Source organism: Equus quagga, chromosome 20, assembly GCF_021613505.1.
Source record: "Equus quagga isolate Etosha38 chromosome 20, UCLA_HA_Equagga_1.0, whole genome shotgun sequence".
In the NCBI taxonomy this organism is placed as follows: Eukaryota; Metazoa; Chordata; class Mammalia; order Perissodactyla; family Equidae; genus Equus; species Equus quagga.
Genome location: NC_060286.1, coordinates 43,519,490 through 43,544,182, shown reverse-complemented (window position 1 = coordinate 43,544,182; position 24,693 = coordinate 43,519,490). Strand labels below are relative to the sequence as shown.

The 24,693-nt window shown below is 62.1% G+C and overlaps 2 protein-coding genes across 2 annotated transcripts; one reads left to right on the top strand and one right to left on the bottom strand.

The window, feature by feature from the left end:
• Positions 1-5,418: 5,418 nt before the first annotated feature.
• TRMT61A (tRNA methyltransferase 61A) lies at positions 5,419-13,087 on the bottom strand. Its single transcript, XM_046647807.1, has 4 exons — positions 12,983-13,087; positions 11,900-12,259; positions 8,973-9,239; positions 5,419-6,809 (listed from the first exon to the last, which is right to left on the bottom strand). The coding sequence occupies exons 2-4, from the start codon at positions 12,228-12,230 to the stop codon at positions 6,550-6,552; spliced, it is 858 nt and encodes a 285-aa protein (XP_046503763.1). The 5' UTR covers positions 12,231-12,259; positions 12,983-13,087; the 3' UTR covers positions 5,419-6,549.
• A 5,126-nt stretch (positions 13,088-18,213) lies between these two features.
• Positions 18,214-21,662, top strand: CKB (creatine kinase B). Its single transcript, XM_046647909.1, has 8 exons — positions 18,214-18,296; positions 18,592-18,796; positions 18,961-19,115; positions 19,189-19,321; positions 19,701-19,872; positions 20,633-20,756; positions 21,002-21,191; positions 21,274-21,662. The coding sequence occupies exons 2-8, from the start codon at positions 18,604-18,606 to the stop codon at positions 21,450-21,452; spliced, it is 1,146 nt and encodes a 381-aa protein (XP_046503865.1). The 5' UTR covers positions 18,214-18,296; positions 18,592-18,603; the 3' UTR covers positions 21,453-21,662.
• The last annotated feature ends 3,031 nt before the right edge of the window (positions 21,663-24,693 follow it).

Here is a 24,693-nt window from a genome sequence, read left to right as displayed (position 1 = left end):
GAAAAGGCCGCCCGGCCCCTCTTCTTTCCCTGAAATGCGCATTTGACTTCAGGCAGTGAGGGACCTGACTCCAGATGGTGTCCCAGGACACAGTGATTTCTGTCCATCTGTCCCGGGGCACCGCGGCCTAAGCTGTGCCTTGGCTGTGCTGGGCAGGCCGGGAGGAGGGGCCCAAGGCCCATGGAGGGAACCGAGGGCTGATGCGCAGGGGGTCCGCCTGTGCCCAGTGCTCCGGGGCTGGCCCACATGGAGGCTTTGAGGGAGTGTGGGGGCGAAGGGGGTTTGGGGCAAAGGGGCCGCAGACCATGCTGCGCCCGAGTGGGGAGGTGTGGGGCCCCTGAGGAGCACATCAGGGCCTGAGGCCTGGAGAGACATGAGCCCCAGAAACCTCGGAGACGTGGGGTGGCCCACTCCCCACCATCGCCTTTATCCGTGATAGAAGGAAGCAGAGCCCAGGAAGGAGTCAAAGGTACTTTGCCAGAGAGAGGCAAAGAGACAGCCGACCCGCCTCCCCCACCTGTGAGGGGCACCCGTGCCCCCAGGCGGCCTGGAGCTTTCTCACACCACGGGGCCGTGCGTGCTGTGCTGACGGTCCTTGGGCGTCAGGGGAAGCGGCAGGGTGGGCAGGAAGGATGGAGGCGGCTGCCAGCAGGAGCCGGGGCTGGAGCAGGGAGAGCAAAGGAAGCAGGAGGAGGGATGGGAGGCCAGCCCGCAGTGACTCTCCTCCCTGTCCCATCCCCGCTGCTTCTAAAAATGTGCCTGCACCCGGGCTGCCCCCTCTTTGAAGGGACAGATGTCGGGGAGAAAGCTGATTACTGTCCGAGGCTGGAGGCTGTGACCGGAGCGCTCGGTGAACATGACCCAATTCCGAGCTATTCTCAGCCCGCTGGGAGCCGAGGTGCTCCCGCCCTCCAGCACCAGCACTTCGGGGGCAGCCTGACTTTGAAATGCCCTCCTCCTGGCCACCCGGGCACAGAGACACAGCCAGGGAGGGCAGGCCAGGCCGGCGAGGTCCCCAGCCCCACTCCCTGCTTGAGGGGGACCCACTGTGTATGGTGCCCACGGGGGCAGAGACGGCCCAGCCCCGCACCCACACCCTCTGCCTGCGGCCAGGCAGCTCCTCCCCTAAAATCGCAGGGTCTCTCTCCACCAGACTTGAGGTTAGGCCATGTGACCAAAGGCTTAAAAAGGGCCTGCGTGACCTGGCTCGCCCCTACTGGGCCTGAGAAGGGCGTGCGCAGGCCAGGCCACCGTCCCAGCAGGAAGAGGAGAATCAGGGGCAGGGTTGTGTCTACATGGGCTCAGCCCCCGCATGTCAACAAGCCCAGCTGAGGGTGGCCGGAGCAGCCGGATCACAGACTCGAGAGAACTGACTGCTGCTTTCAGCCTCTGCGTTTGTTTGTTTGTTTGTTTTTGGGGGGGGAGGGCATTTGTTATGCAGCACGTCCATAGGGATAGCTAACTGATACACCTACCTTGAAAGCTGTGGACATCAACTGAAGTGCCATCGGCCCACACCCAGCCTAATGTTCACCCAGCCAGAAACCTAAAGTAGTTTTCGGTTTTACTGCACAACTAACTATAAGCACAGTAACGGGATGACCTGGAATTTCCAGAAAAGTCTCAATGTCAAATCTTCTCTCCCATTATCCTGATAAACTATTCAAGCACATCTGAAGGTGCAAAAAGCTATTCAAGTGCCTCAAAGTGCAAAGGACATTTCTCAGATGGACCCAGCAGTGGCCCCAAAATTCTGGTCTTGGAATCTGAAACAGAATGGGGGGCCTGCTTGGAGGTGGTGGCAGCAGCTCCCACTAGTGATAATAATCATAGAGGGGCTGGCCCGGTGGCGCAGTGGTTAAGGTCCCATGCTCCACTTTACCGGCACAGGGTTCGCAGGTTCAGAACCCGGGCACAGATCTAGCACTGCTCATCAAGCCACACTGTGGTGGCGTCCCGCATGAAGTAGAGGAAGACTGGCACAGATGTTAGCTCAGCAACAACCTTCCTCACACACACACACAAAATCAGAGACATCCATGAGCACTGACTGTCAAAGGTTGATGTGATACTGAACCTCACGCAGTCCCCTCCCCCACCCCGCCCCAAGGCGACACTGTGTACTTCTCATCTCTGCAAGAGAAAGGGAAGTGACACGTCACCACAGCACCAGAGGGAGGATGTGACCCAGGCGGGCCAGCCGAAAGCCTGAGCCCTTAAGTGCTCACATCCTCCCTGAGGGCAAACCCAAAGGATCAAGTCCAAATTCCTTGTCCCTCTGTGACCACAGGGGCCACCTCCTGGTGAGGCCTCCCCGTTGCCCCCAGCACAGAGTTCAACTCCTTCCCTTGCTTTGCTCCCGCCGTGCATGCCTCACCCACACCGTCTGTGCCCCGTTCCTGGGGCCCCTGGAGCACAGGCTGTACTGCCCTGAATGTCTGAGACCCCGGTGCCAGGAGTGTGGTGAAGAGGGTAGCGCTGAGGATTGGGCATCATCAACCCCCACCTGCATCTCCCTCCTGGGGGCATCGGGAACCGAGACCTCCAGCAGGGCCGCCCCTGGGAGCCTCTCACTGGGAGGCAGGTACACCCCCAGGCTGGCATGTGAGCCCATCAGCCCCTGGGCAGAGTGGGGCACTGGCCAGGGTGGCCGGCAAGCAGCCTTGCAGAGAGGGTAGGCAGTTACCAGCCTGAGAGCGGGCAGGGATGCTGCCTCTGCGTCTAATCCAGCCTTTCCAGCACATCCTCAGGGCCTGCCTGAGGGTCTGCTCCTGAGGCCTGCCCCTTCCCACCTGGGAAGCCCTCCTGCTCACCCTCCTCCCATTCCCACCGGCCCTTCCAGGCCTTGTGTGGCCGCCACCTCTTCTGAGGAGCCTTCTGCGACTACAGCAGACATCTCTCTCCCCTTTGGCCGCTCTAGTTGCACGTGAGGGGACCATGCAGGGTGGGAGAGTGCGTGCTATGGGGGGTCCCAGTGGGCAGGCAGAGACTGGAGGCCTGGATGCCAGAGTCTCATCTCTTCTGGGCTTCAGTCTCCCGACCTGTGCAGTGGGCTGGGGTGGGGTGGGAGTGGCATTGCCTCCCTGGGCCCGGCCCCACGCAGCCCGGGCCAGGCCCCACGCAGCCCGCCCGCACCCCAGCACGCAGGCTGGAGGCAGGAGAGCCGGCGTCCCTGGGAGAACGGGCAGGCAAAGGAGGCCAAGAGGGTAAGGAGAAGGCAGCAGACCCGGGCCACAGGGGTGAGCCGGGTAGGCTTGGGAAAGCCTCCGCCCTCCCCCTCCGCTGTCCTCATGGGGCGACAATCCCTCCTTGTCACACTCTGCTAGGCAGAGTATGGCCTCTAGTGGCCTCGTGTCCCTTATGCACACAAAACCCACCCTGGGTCCCAAACCTGCACTGCCCCAGGTTGGGCACAGGGCTGGTCCCTGCCCCCGAGTCTCCTGCGGAGGGGGTGACACGCTCCTCAGAGGTGGGTGAGGGCGAAGCAAAGCAAGGCCAGGAGCACCACACATGGGAGTTGAAGGCAAGGCCCAGGGGGCTTCCTGGGGGAGGCAGACTCTAATCCCAGCCCCAGGGTGGGGTCCTGGCCTGGGGCCCTCGGAGAGGTTAGCCTGGTCTGAGCAGCCTGCCTCTGGGGCTCAGATTCGGGAGTGGGGGCAGCAGCGGCGTTAGATGCATCACTGGGGCCAGGGGTGGGCAGCAGGGTGAGTGCAGGAATTTCCAAGGAAAAACTGAGGGCTGAGGCCAGTGGGTGTCTGCGGCTGGCGGCGGGGAGTTCCCGGGTGAGTCCCTGCCCCGTGACCAGCCCCATGCTGCTGACTCTCTCACTGACCTGCTGATTGGTCACTCACTCACCATAGGCCCTGCCGTGCCTCTCTAGCCATCAGGCTCCCCATCTGCAGAACTGGGGTGCCACTTGGCTTCTGTCCCTCTGTCTGTAGGAGCTTCCAGGTTGGGGTCAGACCCTGCAGGAACGATCGCTGTGCTCCAGCATGGGACATGTTGGAGCAGAGGATGGCTGAACAGGATGCTTCTGCCTGGGGGTGGGTGCTGGGAGGTGCTGAGGAACATTTGAGCAGGGCCTTGAAGGATGCACAGGAGTTCACTACTGGCTCAGGGCCAGGTGGGGCTCTGGGCTGAGGCTGAGCTGAGCCTGGATCGCTATCTGGGGTGGGATTGATGCCCAGAGGCCCAGTGGAGCTACAAGGACTCGTGTGCAGGGACTGGCAGCCCAGAGGAGGGGCTGAAGGGCCACCCAGACTCAAGAGAGAAGCTTGGTGCCAAGTACAACAGTGAGCAGGGACAGGGATCCAGTCATCCATCCTGGGGCAGGAGGGCTTTCCCACTGCCCCTCCAGCTCACACACACCCAGGTGTAGACCCATCTGGAAAATGGGGCCCAGCTGAGCCCACAGTCCTGGGGCCTGCGTGCTCGGTAAACTGTAGAGAGCTGAGCCCTGCATCAGACCCCTGCAGGCCTTTCCCCAAGGCCAGGGTAAGGCCCAGGTAACCTGCTCTGTCCCTCAATCCAGGCCTTTGGTCAGAGGTCAAGACAGGTCCTGGAAGGGGGAACAAGACCTCTGGAGAAGGGCTAGTGGTTCCAGGGCCCTGAGGGACTTGAGGGGACACAGGTTTTTTTGGTTTTTTTTTTGTGAGGAAGACTGTCCCTGAGCTAACATCTTGCCAATCTTCCTCTATTTTGTATGTGGGATGCCGCCACAGCATGGCTTGATGAGCTGTGTGTAGGCCTGTGCCTGGGATCCAAACCCACGAACCTGGGGTCACCAAAGCAGAGTGTGTGAACTTAACCACTACACCACTGGGCTGGCCCCTGGACATAGGTCTTACCAGGAGGCTGTGTGGGAGGAGATGGGAGGGGAGGCCCACCAGGAGACTGGTCCTCCGGCAGGCCCACCTGACTCAGTGCCCCTTCAAGGACCCAAAAGCTCAGGTGGTGGCCTTGAGCTGGGATGGCAGGCCCAGGGGGTCCTTCTTGAGCTCTGGGCCTGTCAGGGAGTACAAGAGGCAGCAGCAGCCCAGGCGCCCATGCTGTGGACGCAAGCAGGCTGCGCTGCAGAGGGACGGCCCTGCGCTCTGGGACGGACGGACAGACGGACACACACACACACACACACACACACACACGCGTCGTCCCTGCCCCCCCACCACCCAAGGACAAGTGGCCCTTTTTACAGCTGGATGGGGGTGGCTACACACTCGTCCCTTTGTCCAGCACATCCCAGGCCATTGTCCTGGAGTCTGGAGCCCCTGTGGTGCCTGGCCTGGGAGGAACAAAGGAAAAAGCAGGGCTCAGGAGGGCTGCGCGCAGGGAGGTCCAGCTTGGACGCTGGGGTGTGGTGGGGGGGGGCTCTGGCCTCACGGGGTACCAGGAAGACCAGGCAGCACGGGAGGAATGGTGTTTATTTCTCTGCCAGGCATGGTCAGGGGCCAGCCCTAGGCCAGCAAGGACCTTGGGGCTCTTGTCCCAACGTGGGAAAACTGAGGTCCCTGATGGCAGCTGAGGCCAAGGGCGGATGCTCAGGCCCTTCGCACACCAGTGGCAGGCAGGGACGCCAGCTGCACACCACAGAGCTGGAGGCCAGGCCAGGCAGGGCAGGGGACATGTGCCCTCAGCCCTGGATGCACCCCCAGACCCCCATGACCTCAGGGTCCCTACGAGGGGCAGGGACACCCCAGTAACTCTGGGGTTGGACAGCTGGGGTCCAAACAGTTCCGACAAGGACTGGCCAGGTCGCCTGAAGCACACCACTGTCCTTCTCAGGTTCTTCTCTAAGTGACGCTGTGTGTTCTCACTTAGTGACCTGCTGGGGGCTTGGGCTGGGCCAGGCTGCAGAAGGCACTTTCCAGGGGTGGGAGAAGTGAGGGGGGTGGCTGGGGGCTGCCGCCTGCCCCTTCACGGGAGAAGATGCGGAGACACTCGCACAGGGCCTGTGCAGCGCCCATGGGGTGGGGTCAGGTCTAAGGCCACACAGCAGGGTCGCCTCTCCCTAGCTGCTGGGCTGGCCTGGCCCCATCAGGACCAGGGAGGGAGGTGACGAGCAGGCCCACAGACCGTGTAGGGCAGGCTGGGCCTTGGGGGTCCCGGGGTCCAGTGCAGCACCAAGCCCCAAGCCCTCCTCCTCTGAGTCTTTGCCCCACTGCCCCCCTGCTTCGGGCCACCTGGGAAGGGGCCAGACCTGGGCTCTGCCACCTGCACCCCTTAGCCTCAACACTCAAAAGAGCCTATGGCAGTGGAGACTTTGTGTGGCAACAAACATCAGGAGGGGGATGCTGAGCACAGTGGTGGCGCGGGCAGGAGGCCTCCCTCCCCAGAGGCCCTGCCTATGCTCCTCCACCATGGACACCCCCCTTCAGCCACCCCGGAGGCCCCCGAGCCCTGCCCCGCCTTCTGTCCTTTTCTAAACACAGGCCCTGTTTCTAAACACAGGCCCCGGCAGGCGTCCGCTGACCATATAAGGAGGCCTCTGGCCGAGCTGCTTCTCCCTGCCTAGCCTAGCGCTCCCAGCTCCCTGGAGCTCCTGGCAGCCCGCTAGCCGGGGGTCTTGGTGGCGAAGGTCAGGTAGCCGGTGTGGCCCACAGCCTCCTTCATGGGCGTGCCGCTGCGGAAGGGGCTGGCGTCGGGGCCAGGGCTGGCTCCCAGGTCGGGCGCGGGCAGACTGATGGTACGCACGTTGTACACCTGCGGCAGCACCTCCAGCGTGCTCAGCTCTGAGAAGCCCCGGGCCGCCAGCGCCTGGCATGTGCGCTGCACCTGCTCAATGCACGGTGAGAAGGAGCAGAAGCGCCCGCCTGCGGGGAAGCAGGACACAGGGGTCAGAGGGCAGGGGGACTGCAGGACCCCTGGAGCCCTGCCCACCTGCCCCTGGCAGCCTCTTCCCGCCCTGGTGTCCGTGGGCAGCCCCGTCCCTGCAGGAGCAGGCCTTGGCACAGAAACCCCTCCGAGAGAGCATGAGGAGGTGGCCGCCTGGAGCCCGGCCTGCGGTCTGGGGTGGGCCGAGCTGTCGGCTGAGCCCTGGGGCCCCAGAGGGATGAGATGGGCAGAGGCCACAGAGCAGGGGCTCTCCTGGAGCCATGTCGAAGGGGCTGCCCATACCAAGCCCTCTCATGTCCCAGGCACAGGGCCTCGTCCACTACCCTGACCTCATGTGGCCTCCATGGGCACTGCCACCCTGACTTCCACGAGGCAGCCAAGAGTTAGGGGTCATGCGTCACAGTGGAGCCCCAGTGTGGCAGCTGCCAGAGCTCAGGGCCAGGACAGCTCTAACCATAACCAGACAATGCAGTACAGGCGGGGGCGGGCATGGGGAAGGGGGCGCTTGGGCGGGCGGGGGCCACTGCTGTCACAGGAAATTAGAGGCTGTCGTCCGCTCCTGGGAACAGGAGGCGCCTGCTCCTAGGGGAGCCCGACACCCTGAGGATGACAGGGCGGGGGCGAGAACTGACAGCCCCTTCCTGCCGCATCCCACCAGGCCCGCCTGCGGTGTCCCTCAGCCTGGCCCGGGGCCAGCCCAGGTCCCCATTCTGGTAGGGAGGGCATGGGGAAGCCAGGGCAGGGGAAGGGATGTGGCCCAGACAAGTCTTTGAGCCCTGGTCCCCTCAGCCATACACAGTGACACAGACCCCCAGGCAGGGCTGGGGGGAGGTCTGGGCTTGGAGGAGCCACGTGCAGCTTAACGCCGACCCAGAGAGGGCACAGCGTCACCCCCAAGAGGGGGCCCAACCCCTATGCACACTGCTGGGGAAACTGAGACCCCCCTAGGTGAGGGCCTGAGCCTGCTGGCCAGCCCGAGGACTGGAGAGCCCAGCGGCACACCTCCCCGGGGCCGGGCTCCCACAGCAGGCAGGCAGCCATCAGAAAACACCAAACCCACAAATAAGCTGGAAGCCTCTGGGCCCAGAACAGATCCAGGGACAGCACCCAAAGGAGGGGGCTTAGAAAGGCACAAGGGATGGGGCCAAAGCTGGCATGGCTCCCCCAGGGCAAGCCACGAGGACAGAGTCTCGGCAGCAAGAGGGAGGCCCAGGAGTATGACTGCCTGGGCTTGGCCAGGGCTGGGCAGCCGGCTCTGGCCTCCCTGGGACCGGGTCCTGGGCCCGTTGGTGTCCCTGGAGCAGCGAGGGCCCGCAGTTTTCTGGAGGGAAAGCTAAAGAGAGCGGGGCTGAAGGGAAGCCAGGGCTGCCCCTCTTCCCAGCCCCAGGCCCAGGACAGGGCAGTCCGGGGTGGAGCCTGAGCCAGTTGTCAGGGGACCCACTGGGACCCACTGGCCACCGCAGTGCTGTCTGAGCCAGGCCTCAGCATCTGTCTTTCAGACAGGCAGCCCTTCCCCCGGGCAACCCAGCCTGCTCCCCGCCCTCCCGCGCTGCACCCTCAGCTGGGAGGGGGAAGAGGCCTGGCTGCCTGAGCCGACTCCTTCTCCAGAAAAGGGAAAAACCCAGGGCCTCGCCAGCGCCTCCCTGGCTCAGAGCCCACCTCCCCGCCTCTGCGCCCAGCATCTTCCCTAAAAGGGGCCGGTGGCCTGGGTTCTGGCTGGGGGGAGGGAGACTGCAGGGAAGGAAGGCCTGGGTCAGGGGCTACCCAACCTCCGACCCGCCCCGCCTGTGGTGCAGGTCCCACCTCACTCAGGCAGGGCTGCCACACTCCCCAGGGGCCTCAGACTTCTGCTCCCTCAGGGAGGGAGTGGGCAGGGCCAGGAAGCAGGGGCCCAGCTAGGGCTAGATACTCCAATTCTGACTCCATCGCCAACTCTCACCCTCTCCCCAGGTGACCTCCCACAACTCCCCTGGCCAGCCTGACCCACCCCAACATCAGGCCAAAAGGAGCTCCAGCCTGGCCATGGCTGCTGTGTGGCCTGGCGGTTTCTGACCTCTCTGGGCTTCCGATGACCCAGAGGCAGGCCTGGGCCCAGGAGCTCAGCCCCCAAAGCCGCACCCCTCCCAGAAACCCTGATGCACCTTCAACCTTGAGGGCGTCCCAGGCATGGCCCACAGCCTCCCAAGGCGATGGGATATCCAGGAAGACGGCATCTGCCACGTGGCTCACGCCAAAGCCGCTGCGGCACACGTCCTGGTTGCGCACCGTCACCCAGCGACCCACGCGGTGCTCCTGGAACTCCTCCCGCGCCTTCTCCGCCCGCTGCTGGTGGAACTCCACCGTGTGCAGGTGGCCCGTGGGCGCAATGGTGCGGATGATGGCGTGGGACACGGAGCCGCTGCCAGTGCCTGGCGGGACAGGGGAGGTGTCATCAGAGACTGCCGGGGCACCCAGGAAACAATCCTGTCCCCACCCTAGAGAGACCTACAAAGAGCCCACAAGGTCTGCCGATCCTGGTCTACCAGTGGACATCGCTCCAAGGGCTACTTGTTGGGTTGGCCGCCCTGGGTTTGGGACACCACTTAGGCTGTGTCTGGGCTGGGGGACGGGGAGAGGGCAAGCTGGGATTAATTAGTGATGTCTGCCATCGGGCCATGTGGGAGAGTGGCAGCCCTGCCCAATGCCAGCACTAGAGCAAACCCTGCTGCCAGACATGGAGCTCTGGAGCCCGGGGTTCTGACTGGGGCCGGGGCTGGCCCGAGGCCTCCTAGGCTCTGGGCAGAGCAGATGAAGAGGCTGGGCCCATCCCACTGCCTTCCGTGCTTCCATGCGGTGGCTGGTCCCGAGCTCTGGAGCTCCTCGGCCTACTCGGGTGGGTCTATCTCACTGCCCTCTATCCACTCTCACCACACAGGATGCAGCTCTGCCCTCACCTTGTTTGACCCCACAGCACGGTGACATGGTAACCACCCTGCCAGAAAAAGAGTTCCTTTCTTCCCCTCACGTCATGTCTCCTGGTTTTCCTCTGACCGCCCCAGCCACTCCTCAGCTTCCTTCAGGGCGCCCCTCTGCTTGACCTCCTATCCTGCAGCACCTGGATGGGGCCTGCATCTCCCCATCCACCCCCCATCACCTCCCCTTGCCCCACGGTTCCAGGTGCCACCTACTTGATGACAACTCCCTAGTGCCATGTCCCTCCATTCCACACTCCTACCTAGCATCTACCGCATACTTGCAACCCACCCCCTCCCACCGCCTCAACACCCAAACGGCACTCTGCCTTAACAAGTGCAAAGCTGGACCCGACCCAACCCCAAATCCACTCCCTGCCAAGATTTCCCCACCCAGTCAATACCACCCATTGCTCAGCCAGACACCATGGAGGCACCCTTGACTCTCCCCTCTCCCACCCCAGATCAGATCCACCAGCAACTTCTGCCACCTCCTCCCACATCTCCCCAGGAGCCACCCCTTCTCCCACCTGCCTGCCAAGCTCGCCTGGGCCCCTCCCTCCTGGCTCTCTGCAACAGCCACCAGACTGGCCGGCTGCAATCCTGTCAACACAGCAGCAGAATTCTCTTCACCCCGTCAGACTGGGCCTCTCCCCGCTGCACAGCTCCCCGTCCACACAGGTTGAGTCAGACTCCTGATGACCCTCCGAGCTGCACCTGTTTTGTCCCCAACCTCACTCGCAGGCTTTGCACAGCTCTCTCTTGGGGTGACATCCTCCTTTGGCTGTTGATAGGTACCTCCTTCTCATCATTTTCAACTCAATCTCCCCTCCTCAGAGAGGTCTTCCCTGACCACCCTCGCTGGAGGGACCCCTCTGAGTCGCCTCAAACACGCAGCCCTGTCTTATAAGCCTCACGGTAGTCAATAGCACTGACATGCTCACATCAGGCTTACTGTCTGTCCCGCTCTGAGAAGCAGAAACCTGGCCTGTCTTGTTTACAGCTGCACCCACAGTTCCTAGAAGGGGAGCTGCCACATGAGAGGAGCCCAGAAGTGCGCCCGCTGACATAGCTCTTTCCATCTGAGTGGGGCGAGGCCCTGGCTGTGGGTGCACAGGGAGCAACAGGGGATGGAGCTGGTTCTGAGTCCTGCTGTCTGCCGGCCACTGGCACCCCTGTCCCCTCATGCTGAGCAGTCGGCTCGACTCAGCCCCCACCCACTCTCTGACCTAGGTTCTGCATCTGACTTCCTATTTCAAAGTGCTTGGATGGCCAACCGGAACCATCCAATTGTCCACATGGAGAAACTGAGGCCCAGAGAGGGACAGGACGGCCTGAAGCCCTCAGAAAGTCGGCAACAGTGGTGTTGGGAACTCCTCATGACCCCAGAACCCAGCTACCCAGCCCAGGAGGAACATGCTGGGAATCTAGGTGCATCTGGGTCTGGGCTGTTCTTGGTCTGGCTGTGTGCTTCAATCTCCACCCCAGGCGGCCCCAGCACCTGTGTGATGTGTAAGTGGGTGTGCACATGCCTGTAGAAAGGCTGGGAATGGCTGGCCTTCAGGCACTTCCGTCTGCACCCCAGGCCCTGGGCTCAGCAAAACTGGTGCTGGCCACGGATGAGCACGAGGCAGGCTCCCCACCTACAGAGAGCACCGTGCTCCAGGAAGGGGCAACTCTCAGCCCTGGACCTGGGGCTCCCACTGGCAGCAGTCAGGGACTGCTTGACCAGGCACTCTCTGTCCCTCTGTCAGCACGGGGTTAGGGATCGGCAGTCAGCACCTTGGTCAGCGCCCAGCTACACTCTGGCCCCGCCCACTAAGGCAGATAGGACCCTCATAGGGCACCAGCTCCTCCTGGAGGGGCTGGGAGGGGGGAGCCTATCCTTGATCTAGTCCCATCACCTCTCACTCAGATGACAGCACCAGCCTCCTAACTGGCTTCCTTGCTTCTGCCCCTCACTCCCTACAGACAGCCTCCCAGAAAGATCCTGCTTAGACAGAAATAGCCATGCCTATCTGCAGGAAGAGCAGGCCAGAGGCTGTCTGGATGTTAGGTCTGACCTCCAACTTTCTGTCAATGTCTGAGTTAGAACTGAAGCAGCTTGAAGAACTCACCGGATTCACAGACCACAGAGCCAGGCCGAAGCTCCAGCATCATAGTGAGCAGGGCAATGTCGGTGGAGTAGAGGATCTGGGTGCGGTGTGGCAGGTTCAGTGTCCAAAGCTCAGGCGTGGGGTGCAGCACATAGACCCAGCCACCTCGGCCGCAGGTCACCTTGGAGCCGAAGGGGCGGCCGATGAGGTCTACTGAGTGTCGCAGGACACCATGCCGGGTCTGGGTCTGTGCCCCGCGCTGCACGCGCACTGCCACCATTGCACCATGGCCCAGTGACAGGATGGCCGTGTCACCCTCTTTGATCAGCTCCTCGTAGGCCACGAAGCTCATGGTGTTACTGTCTGGCAGGTGCCCGGGACCTGGGAGGAGGTGCGTGGGCATGAGCATGTAAGGGCGCCAGGAGGCAGGATGTGCACCTGGGGTCTAGGTAGAAAGCTGTGAGGCCCAGATCCTGAGCTGTGGGGGTGGGGTGGCTGGCTCAGCCCCTGGCACTGTCCAACAGGACAGCACAATAGGGCCGCACCCTGACTCGACGTTTGAAGCCCTTCTTGGTCTGAGTCATGAGACAAAAGGCCATCATCCCGAAATCACAGATGGAGAGACTGAGGCCGGTCAATGGCAGAGCACGGACCCAAGGATTCCCACAAAAGACCTGACCCCCTCATCACCCTTCTCCAGGACCCTGGATCCTATTGTCCAGGTGTGAGATGAGGGAAGGCCTCCCCCCGCCCCCCCACCCCGCTCCCCGCCACAGCAGGGTAGCAACAAATGGTCCGTGAGATCATCTTCAGGCCAGGCTCGATTCCGCGGAACTCCCCTCTCCCCGATCTCCCCCAAGGGGGGCTTCTGGGCGGCCGGGTGGCAGGGAGATGCAGGAAATGTAAGGACCCCCCAGGCAGAGGCTAGGGATGCGCAGGGGGCCGTAAACGGACACACTGGCCAGGCCCATTCAGGGGCAGGGGGCGGGTCAGGCCAGGCTGGCACTGGGCTGGGGGGACGGCCCACGCGAGGCTGGAGGGAAGCGTCGCGCCCGCCGGGCGACCCCACCCACGCACTGCCACCGTGGCCCCGCAGAATCTCACCGCCGACGCTCGGCCGGCTCCCACTCCCGGAGGCTCCGCACGTGGCTCGGCGACCACGGCCACAGCACTTCCGGCTGCGGCCCCGCTGCGGCGCCCGCCGATGACGTCACGGCGCGCCGCCCCTCGCGCACGGGATCCCGGGACCCGGGACGGCCCCTCCCGGCCTCCGGGGCGCGACTCCTGGTCGGCTCCTGCCCTAACATGGGTTCTCGTTTATACAGGCTCGTGCAGGAGACAAACTGAAAAGGACAGTCAGCCGGGCAGTGCCGGCCGGGACCAGCGCAGGGCCCCGTACCGCACCCTTTCACAGCCCGGGAGTCCCCGGCATGGCAGGCCCGCGGCTGGCTGCTCAGTCCTCCATGAGGACTCTGCCATGGGCATTTTGTCACTGCAGACCGCTCTGGGAACACCTTTGACTGGGTCCCACGGTGAATTCCAGAAGATGGAATCGCAGGTCAAGAGGGTCGTCCCAGAAGGCTTTGGCTGGAGTCGGCCAGAGGTGCAGGAGATGGTGGTCTGGAAGGGTCTGCCTTTCCCTGGCCTGCATCCCCTGCAGGGGGACATTCTCCAGAGTGTCCAGAGTGCAGAAGCCGCTTCAAGGAAGGAGGGGTCCTGTGTCCCCTCCTGGGACCCAGGGCGCAATGAGAGCTGGATGAACTGAGCTCACTTTGGGGTGGTGAGGACAGGGCCAACAGCCTGAACAGGGGACTGGGGGAGGGGCAGCTGGAGAACAAGGGCAGAAAAGGGAAGCAGCAGCCCTGTCTTGTCTCAGCAGGGCTGATTCAGAGCTGGTTCCTCTGTGGAGAGTGGGGGTGGGGGCAGGGGACATGGACTGGGCTCCCTCCAGCACTCAGCTCCCTGTGACCAGGGCTTGTCCTGTTAGCCCTGGGGACTGGAAAGGGATAGAGACCACCCCCCCCCCCCCCCAGCCCACTCAGCTACCCTGGGGCTTGCCCTGGCCTCTAATCCAGGGCCAGCTAGCAATGACCTTAGGCTGCTCTTCCCAGGCCCAGGCTCCTCCAGCCTGGCAAAACGGGAGTGGCCAGGTCCCAGGAGAGCCACCCCTTCCCAGGCCCTGACAACCTCTGGAGCACTCTGGACCACCCCCTCCTCTGGGGCCAGGACTGGCCAGGGTATCTGTGGCCCTTTGCCATGGGCCCCTCAGAGTCCATGGTGGGAACCCAGGTGCCTGGCTTCAGGCCCCTCCATGCCCCTGCCCTGCTGGGACTGGATCTGGGAGCTCTGAGGGCAAGGTGTTGGGCCTTTGGTGGCCTCTCACTCTCTGTGGGTTCATATTGTGTAGGGCCAGCGTTCTGGCCACTGGCTGCCTCTGCAGCTGCATCATGGCCTCCTGCCTCTTGTTCTCAACCTTGAGACAACCCAGCTCCGTCCTCGGCTGGCCAACCTCTGTTCCAGGTGACTTTGCTTCAGCCCTGTGTGATGCACTCTGCCTGAATCACTCCCTAATTGCTCCCCGGGGAGGTCTTCACTTTCCACTTCTGGGGTTCCTCTTCCTCAGCCCCTCAGCTGTGTGTGAAGCCGAGACTGGGTGCCTACTAAGAGCCTAAATTAGGACTTGGTGACTTGGTGGTGGTTTCCTGTGGTCCCGACTTCCCACTTGTGTTTCTGGTGACTGGCTGGCCAGCTCTTCTCCAGGCAGCCTTCCCAGGGCTGCCCATCCCTGAGCTTCCCCGAGCCTGCCCCAGCCCTCAGCCTGAGTCTTTAAGCACTGGCATCTCCAGGACCCCAGCTGATTACCCAGGTGAAGTGGACACCTTGCCTAGGACAGAGTTTGTTTATGGGGGTCCCCTAACAAGAACTGATGCTATATAAGCCCAGCCAAGTGTCATCGCATTGAGTCCTCCCCACAATCCTATGAGAGAGGAACCACTTTCCAGATGGGGAAACTCAGACTCAGAGAGGTTAAGGAGCTTGCCTAAGGTCACACAGGCAATGTGGCCAAAGTGGGATTGGGGTTTAAAGCTGGTAAACCTGGCTCCAGAGAACCAAGGGCAGATTTGAAGAACAGTGGGAACAGGCAAGAAGGAGACCCCTGAGAAAAGGGTCAGGCTCACCCTGGAGGAAAGGAAGAAGTAGAGGATGTCCACTGGGGGAGGCTGCTGTGCCAGCATTCCTGGCAGGAATCAGATGAGCCAAGGTCTCCTCCTCTCTGACCAGCCCAGCCTCCTACCCCATCATGCTCTGTGACCCAAGGCAGCCCCTACCCCTCTCCTGATCCCAACCAACTTCCCCTTTGGGTTCTGTGGAGCTCAGGGACAGGGCACCAGGAGGAAGTAATGCCCACCCTGGCTGCACTCTGAGCACAGACTTTCAAGGATGGCCTCCGGTTCCCCACCTGGAGCCTGGCCCTGCCCTCCCACCTGGCCCACCTCTACCTGCCCAGCCCAGAGCCTGCTGGGCCCTGCTGCTGCCCCTCTGAGGCAGACCATGTTCTGTGGATGAAAGGCCAGTGACTCCTTTCAGCCTCCCCACCCCCCCTTCAGAGCCAGGTGGTTAATATATAACCAGGAGTGTTATCTGAGGAACCTAGACCATAAACTGGCCCGATGATGTCACTTGGCTTCTCGCCTGGATGCTGCCAAACCGGCTCTTGTGGGCCCTGGGAAAAGTGGAGGGTCCACAGACAAGGGCTAGGTCAGCTAGGGGCAGTGTTCTTCTGGCTGAGTTGGAGGCTGTCACCCTCTAGCACCGCCCCCTTGCTCTGGGACCACACAGGCTCCCACGAAGCCCCTGCGTGCTGGGGCTCTCATCCTGACATTTGGGTCTAAAGGCCTCCAAGTCCCCCTTCCCTTCCCCCATCACAGCTGCTCACCAGCCGCACTGTCAGGCTGAGTCCTGCCCAGGCTTGGTCTATTAGGGGTCCCCATGGGGAGCCTGGGGTCAGGTTAGCACAGGGCCATGCACTCCAGGATCATTGAGGGATTGCCAGACCTCTGACCTGGCCCCTCTGTCACCCACCTTCTCATCTTGCCTTTGCACCTCTGCAAAATGAGGGCAAAACATCCATCTAAGAAGGTAGAAGATTGCCAGAGCCCCAGGCAGGAACATCCCCAGGGCCTGATCCTGGGCAGGGCAGCCCCAAGCCTCTGGACCTCAACTCTCCAGGGTGGACTTTGCTTGTGGAGGCAGAGGAGAATCGGGGTCCTTCCCTCTCCCTCCCCCCGAAACCAGTCAAGACTTTGGCTGCTGGGAGGGGCGGTGCCTTTGAGAAGCTGAAGACAAAGAGGAAGCCCTGAGTGCCCCCTCCTACCCCCCGGGTTCTGAAAGCCACGTCAGCCTGCAGGGCAAGCAGCTCTCCTTTCTAGAAACAGAAACTTGAGCCCATCAGGCCTTTGGGGGTGGGGAGGGCAGCTGCAGATGCTTCTATAATTGAGGGAAGGGGCTTCAGGGGCACAGAGAGCAGGAATTCCAGGCTTAAGGGACACCTGCTGTCTGGTCAGCCTGGGCCATTTGCCTTTTTACCTTGGTTTATGGGTCTAAAAAAATGCTGACTGGGAACAGGTCAAAGCACGCCAAGGTGAGGGAGGGACAAGGCAGAAGTCCCCTCTGCGGTAACCAGGGGACAGCCAAGTGAGACTCCACACCCTTTGGTGAGCACATAGGCAGAGATGAACAGACTTGTCCTCCTTTGGGCCTTTGCTCCAGTGCACGTTCCTCGGGGCACCAAGTACACAGGAATTCCTTGCTCTGCCCTGCCCGCTCTGCACCCGGCTCCTCCCATCTCCTGACATTATTTCCTTCACTTAGCCGCTTGCTTATGGCCAGTCTTCCCCAGCAGCAGTGCAATGTTCACCTTGCTGCCCACAGAGCTCACTGCGCAGTCCTGGAGGAATTTTGTTAAATATACATATAGATAAGGGTTTCTTCCTTCCTTCCTCTATTCATGAAGCAACGTATGATGGACATAAACCACACAAGCTCCGACTCACTCTTTTTAACAGCTGCATGGTATTCCACACTGGGGACATGCCTTCCTACCCCTGCCATTCTTCAAGTGATGGGCATCGCGTTATATCCAGGTTTGTTTTTCCCACTACACATCCCTTGGTCTATCAGCGACGAGAAATGAGGCTGTCCTTTCTATAAGCTGGATTCCTAGAAGTGGGACTGCTGGGTCATGGAGTACAAACATTTTTAATTTTAGAAGATACTGCCAAATTACTTTCCAAAAAGGATGTAGCAATTCACAGTTGCAGTGTGAATGCCTTTCTCTCCATATTCCAGCCCCAAGCCAACACTGGCTGGTGTCAATCTTTTACATTTTTGCCAATCTAGAGGTAGTGGAAGGAATAGTTATTATTTTAATTTGCATGATTCTGATTTTTAATGAGTTAAAAAAAACCCTCACATATGCTTATTGTTTGTTAGCGTTTTCTCCCTTCTTTGCCAAGTCTCTGGGAACTCCTGTGGGGGTGGGGTGGTGAGAGGAACATGTTCCCTGCGGAGAAGGCCCAGTGCTAGGGTCTGGAGAGTGAGACTTCGCACTCTCCAGCGGCCTCTCTGGTCCACGGCGTTCCTTCATCTACCAGGAGGCTCCGGGCCCGCGGGTCGGGGTGGGGGGGGGGGGGGGGGGGGGGGGGGGGTCTCCGTCTCGGATGCCCCAGAGCCCGGAAACGTGTCCAAGGTCATGGCACCGTGGGTGCCGCCGGGCTGGGCCGCAGCCAGAATGCAACTATCGCACACCTTCGCTCTGCGCCAAGATCACCCGGGAGATGCTTGCGGGCACCTTAAGGAAGGTCGGCGGCTCGGAGCCAGCTCGGACCGGGCGAGGGGAGAGGGCGGGGAGAGGCAATACCTGCTGCGGAACCCGGGCCTCTGTTGCTCGGCCCCTCGCCGCGGCCGCCGCGAGGACTGGCGGGGCAAGGAAAGGCAGGAGCTGGGGTGCAGACGAGCCCGGGCGTCCTCAAGTGCCCGGTGGCTTTCCTGCCTCAGTTTCCCGCCCGGAGGCAGTGGGGGTCGGGGGAGTAACTCCAGGATGTCCAACGGCCTGAGGTTCTTGTTTCGGGGTCCTGGGTGGGCGCCGGGCGGGGTAGCCTGGCTGCGCGGGGTCCCGGCGAGGGGACAGTCGGGGTGGGCAGCCTAGGGGGTTGTAGGGGGCTGAAGGCAGCGGACAAAGCGGCGGCACCACCCCGCAGCGCGGGCCAATTGAATGAATGGGCTATAAATAGTGGCCAATGGGCGGCCCGCGTTGCGTCCCTTAAGAGCCGCGGGAGCGCGGAGCGGCCGCTGTTCGCCTGCGCCGCGCCCGGAGCTGCCGACGGACCCAGCACCCCCGCCCCTGCCCGGCCGCCCGGTGAGTGGGCCCAAGGGCGGCCGCGCTGGGCGCGGGAGCCAGGGCGCTGCGCACGGAGTGGGCGCAGGGTCCCGGGCATCACGCGCTCCGTGCGCGCCAGGGCAGGCCGCCTGGAGCGCGCGCGCCGGCTGGGCCGGGGGTCCTGGGCAGTGCGGGCGCCCCCGTGCGCGCGCTGCAGACCCCGCTGACCTTGGCTGCATCCCGGGGTGGCTGGGAGCCGGGGCCGTGGGTGGTTTGCAGGTCCCTAGGAGGCCCAGTGCGCCGAGTCCCCGCTGATCCCCGCGTCTCCCCGCAGCCCGCCGCCGCCATGCCCTTCTCCAATAGCCACAACACGCTGAAGCTGCGCTTCCCTGCCGAGGACGAGTTCCCCGACCTCAGCGGCCACAACAACCACATGGCCAAGGTGCTGACCCCCGAGCTGTACGCTGAGCTGCGAGCCAAGAGCACGCCGAGCGGCTTCACGCTGGACGACGTCATCCAGACTGGCGTGGACAACCCGGGTACGCGCGCCCCAGTCCCAGGGTCAGGGTGCCGGTGCCTTATCCACAAGACACCCCCGGGACGAAGGTCCAGTGCCCCACTTCCCTCAAGCAGCCGCAGGGTCCTCAGCTGCTCGCTCAGGCCTGGCAGTGACGTCATTGTCCCCATTCCTCGTCCCCCCCAGGCCACCCCTATATTATGACCGTGGGCTGCGTGGCGGGCGACGAGGAGTCGTACGACGTGTTCAAGGAGCTCTTTGACCCCATCATCGAGGACCGGCACGGCGGCTACAAGCCCAGCGACGAGCACAAGACCGACCTCAACCCCGACAACCTTCAGGTGCGGGGCGGCCCGGGGCGGCGGGGAGTTTTGGGGAGGGATCTCCCGGCTCTCACCCCCTCTCGGCCCCCAGGGCGGCGACGACCTGGACCCCAACTACGTGCTGAGCTCGCGAGTGCGCACGGGCCGCAGCATCCGCGGCTTCTGCCTCCCCCCGCACTGCAGCCGCGGGGAGCGCCGCGCCATCGAGAAGCTCGCGGTGGAAGGTAGGGGTCGGGCGGGCCGGGCGCCCCTCCCTGTCTCCGTCTCCGTCCCCGTCCCCGTCCGGGACCCCGTTCCAGTCCCCGCCCGGTTTGTTTACCAGTCACCCGAACCGCCGCCGCCACCGCCGCGCTCTTATCTGCGAGCCGGGTCCGGTTTCCTAGAGGGGCAGAGGCACGGGGTCCGGCCCCGCGCCTACAGCGGCCTGGGGCCCAGCGAGGGCCGGGGTCACCGCCTCAGACCGCCGCCCGGACCGCGTAGACTGGGCTCCCACAGAGCCAGGAGGGCATGGGGAGGTGGGGCGGGTCCCTGACGCTGGGTGGTAGGGGTGTGTGGGGGGGCCAGGGCTTGCCCGCCTGTCCTCCTGAGCGCGCTGCTCCGCAGCCTTGTCGAGCCTGGACGGCGACCTGACGGGCAGATACTACGCGCTCAAGAGCATGACCGAGGCGGAGCAGCAGCAGCTTATCGACGACCATTTCCTCTTCGACAAGCCTGTGTCGCCCCTGCTGCTGGCCTCGGGCATGGCCCGAGACTGGCCAGACGCCCGCGGCATCTGGTGCGTGCCCCCTCCCGCGAGGCCCCCATCTTCTCTCCTCTACCTTCTCCCTCCTCCCTTTTACCCTCCCCTCGCCGAGGACGAGGAGGCGGAGGGAGGGGCCGCACTCCTGGTACAGGTTTGGTGCCGCCCAGGCCTCCTGGAAGGTGACCTTGACCTGACCACGCAGGTGTATAAAGGGATCCCAGCTGGTGGAGGCCTCGGCCTCTCGGGATCTTAGAGGTGGGGGACAGGTCGTGTTGGCTTCTCTTCTCCACTCCCTCTTGGGAGCTGGAGCTTCTTGTTTTCTCTCTTCTTTCTCAACCGCTTCCCCGCCGGGACTCTGCCAGGTGCTGGGTGACGCAGATGCTTCCTCAAGGAGGGGCAAGGAGGGGGAGGGCTTACAACCTCCTGCTCCCTGTGCAGGGTCTGTGTAGAGTGGGCTTCAGCACCCATACAGCGCTTCCCTGCCTGGAGATGGGGGGCTGTCCTGGCTGTCCCCGCCACTTAACTCCTAGGTGGGGACCTTGTCTCCCTCACCACACCCATTCCACACAGCACAAGGCTGGGAGGCTGGGAAGCAGCTCAGGGCTTGTTTTGTACCCTGAGGTGGCCTGGCCTCCCTGCCTGCCTCTACAATGTGGATGCTCCTGGGTACAGCTGGAATGAGAACCTCAGGGAGTTGGGAAGGTCTTCAGGTTTGGGGACCCCTTGAGTTTTTTCCTGGATGTGTCCTGAGACCATAGTCCAGGGAGGAAGCTTGACTATGCCCCTCCTCCAGGCACAATGACAATAAGACCTTCCTGGTTTGGATCAACGAAGAGGACCACCTGCGGGTCATCTCCATGCAGAAGGGGGGCAACATGAAGGAGGTGTTCACCCGCTTCTGCAACGGCCTCACCCAGGTCAGGCCTGGCCACCCCCAACCCAGGCTGGCACTTTAGGGGCTTGGTGCCAGGGAAGGGGCAGGGCCAGACTCCAGCGCTCAGGCAGGGATGTAGGTGCCCCATCTGTCCCCCTGGGGAACCCAGGTCTCAGTCACCTCAGGGTCCTGCCGGGGGCTCCCAGGTCCCAGTCCCACCTTCTCTGGCTGGTCCCCTGGGGGTTTGTCTCAGCCAGTTCTCCCCTCTCACGCCTTCTCCACCTCCAGATTGAAACACTCTTCAAGTCTAAGAACTATGAGTTCATGTGGAACCCTCACTTGGGCTATATCCTCACCTGCCCCTCCAACCTGGGCACGGGGCTGCGGGCAGGTGTCCACATCAAGCTGCCCCACCTGGGCAAGCATGAGAAGTTCCCCGAGGTGCTCAAGCGGCTGCGGCTTCAGAAGCGAGGCACAGGTAAGTGGGGCAGGGGCTGCAGGCAGTCCTCTTCCCCTGGGGCAGCCCCTCCACAGCCCTGCTGACTTTACTGCCTCCCCAGGTGGTGTAGACACAGCGGCTGTGGGTGGGGTCTTCGATGTCTCCAACGCAGACCGCCTGGGCTTCTCGGAGGTGGAGCTGGTGCAGATGGTGGTGGATGGCGTGAAGCTGCTCATTGAGATGGAGCAGCGGCTGGAGCAGGGCCAGGCCATTGATGACCTCGTGCCCGCCCAGAAGTGAAGTCCTGGCCTGCACCTGCCACCGCCACCAGCCCCGCTGCTTCCTAACTTATTGCCTGGGCAGTGCCCGCCATGCATCCCTGATGCTCGCTGCCTAGCAGCTGAGCCTTTAGCCTCGCTGTAGAGACTTCTTCCTTCACCCTTGGTAGAGTTTATTTTTGTGATGGCTAAGACGTTGCTGATGCTGAAATAAACTAGGGTTTTGGCCTGCCCTGAGTGTCTGAGTGGTACTTCCCCTTTCCAGGGGCAGCCCAGGCCCTGGAAGCCAGGCCATGGGGGCCTGAGCCCTGGGTCTGCCCTTTCTGCTTCACTTCTGTAAGATGGGACTAGGCAGGAGGCAGCCTCTCTGCCATGCCCACCCAGTTCTATTCCATGAACTCCTCTACTTGGCTTCCCTGCAGGCCTGGGGTGGGTTGGTGGGCGAAGTACAGGGAGAGGGAGGAGATCCAGGGTGGCAGAGCCCCAATCTGAGCATCTAAGGGCATTTGGAACTGGCGGGTGGAGCCTGGCACTTTACTCAGCTTCATCCTGTGGCGTGGGGGATGTGTGGATGGCTGTGAGTGGGGGCGGGAGCCCAGAAACTTGATACCTTTCCGGTCCTCCACTCCAAGTCACTCCCCTACAACCCTATTCCTCCTTGTGCCTCCTTCTGTCTGAAGGTGGCCACCTCTCCTCCCCTCCCCAACACTTCTCTGTCTCCTAAATGATCTCTCCCCTCCACTTCCCTCCCAGCTTCTACTCAGGCTGAACTTTTCCCTCATTGGCCCCCAAGCCTAGCCCTAGCCCTCCAGTCCCTTCCAGGAAACCCAGGGGCCCCTTGGCCTCCCATGGTGGGTCCCCACCATAGGCTCCCTGGGCAGGACGGCGGTTGGGGCTGTTCAGGGCACAGTCTCCTTGGTCTCGGTTTCCCAGCCCACCCACCCCAGCTGCCAATCCCACCTGGCCTCTCACTCAGGAGCCCCGCCACAGGTGGGCACCCTGAGGGGCTCAGCCAGGGCTTGGGGAGCCTAAGTGGGACCAGTGAGCCAGCCAAGGGCCCAGGCTTGTCTTCCTTCTGCTCCTCAGCTCTGCGGACAGTCTGTGCTGCCACCTGCTGGCCAGAGCCCCCTCTGTCCTTCCACACTCCCACCCCTCAACAGGGTCTGAGGCATCCCAACTCTTTGTGCTTTGGCCAGGCAGGCCTTACCCTGCCGAGGTTACTCCATAACTGGGAGGAGAGAAGCTGGGCATGGCCTCCACACCTACCGTATCCTGCGCTGGGCAGTCTTGTCCACTAAAGATTGTGGACTAATGGACTCTCATGCCCCAGGTTTGGGGGCAGCTTGTCAACCCAGACCCTGAAGCCCAGGACAAGTAGGTTAGGGGGCAGCAATGGAGTATGAGCTGCAGGAGGTGTGTCCTGGCTCAGTGTCCAGGCTAGGTCTGGGGAGCCCATCCAGGCAGTGTCCACACTGGGGAGGGCTTGAAGGAGCCTTTGTCGGGCAAGGGGCATGGGCCCTGAGACTGGGCTGAATGAACACCTGGGTGGGCTAGGCATAGTAGGGGGCAGGACCCCTGATGCACAAGGCTGGTGGGAGGGGGGGTCTCCTGCCCCCATCCTTTGGGTCCCAGGCTGGCACCCAGCCCCCTCCCTCTGGGAGCCAGGGCCAGCTCTGGGCTTGCCCTTTTGCCTTGAAGGTCTTCGGCAGGCCAGGGGCACACATCAGCTGGAGGGCTGGAGGCTGGCTCAGACAGTGACTTGTTGACTGTAGATTCTGGTGACTAGGGAGAAAGGGTTGTGATGAGCACAGGGAGTGTGCCCCTCTGGAAAGGCCTTGCCATGCAGGGAGGGGAGGCTGAGAGCAGTGCAGAAGAGATGGCAGGAACAGTGGGAAGCCCTTCCCAGCTACTCCTGGAGCCGCTCAGAGGCTCTGCTGTGCCCATGAGCCACACAGTGACAGCACATGGGCCTGTCCGCTTGCACCCATCCCTGGGGCCCTTGCCCATGCTCCCTCCAGCCAAAGGCCCTCCAGCTTGCTCAGGCCCCCTCGCCACCGATTGGGCTGAGCCTGGGGGGGGAAGGGGATGGGCGTCTGTCCCCACCCCACCCTGAGAGGTGCATAAGTACCTGAGGGGCCTGGTCAGGCAGGCACATCACTTCTCCACAAAGAAAATGTTTCAACCCTCTTCACCGCTGGGACTGTCAGAACAGGGCATACCCAGAACTACCAGTGGTCATGTCAAATGAGCTGAAATCTCCAGTTGTGCTGTGCAGGCCTCTCAACACACCACTTAGGAAGGCCCAGAAGGTGCAGGGCGTGGCTTAGGATTTCTTCTGAGGCAGTAAAGCCACCCCCTCGGAGCTCGAAAGGCAGAGGCATGAGCCCCAACCCTCCTCACCTGGCCCTCAGCTGGCTGAGGCACCTGGGCTCTCTCCGGAACCTGGTGGGGCAAGCGCCCTCCGTGGGCACCTCAGGCCCTGCTCCCTAGGGCCATAGGGAGAAGCCTCTTCTACACCTGACTTTTTTTTTTTTAAGATTTTATTTTTCCTTTTTCTCCCCAAAGCCCCCTGGTACATAGTTATATATTTTTAGTTGTGGGTCCCTCGAGTTGTGGCATGTGGGATGTCGCCTCAGCATGGCCTGACAAGCGGTGCCATGTCTGCACCCAGGATCGGAATCAGCGAACCCCGGGCCGCCGCAGGAGAGTGCGAGATCTTAACCGCTTGGCCCCTACACCTGACTTCCTGGCTTGCACTTGAAACCACTGCTGCTCTCCTGAGCCACTTGTTTTTCTACCCGTAATTTTCCCTTTGCCTCAATTTTCTTTCTCATTTATTTTAACTTGCTCTATCACATGCACTCCTGTAAGCTGTGCTAGTTCTTTTCGGGACAAGGCAGGGCTTACTATACATTCAGGGGGGCTCTGAGTGCTGACCTCTGCTCAGCAGTCCATGGACCCTTTGACCAGAGTCCCTACAACCTCCCACTTTCCCGGGATTCCAGAAACTTTTGAAGAGGGTGAGTTTAATTTTCTTTGAAATCAGTCAAACATGGGCAGTCTAAGAAACACCTTACCACAGGACAGGATCGTGGGAACGCACTTTTATTCATTCACTGTCTTCGGTGAAGTACACCCATGAGTAACACTTGACAGCATTCACACCTGTGACTCCACCTTGGCCCGGATGGAAATGATCCCACAGCAGGGTTTCTCAACTGCAGCACCACTGACACCTGGCGGGGTGATTCTGTGGGGGGCCA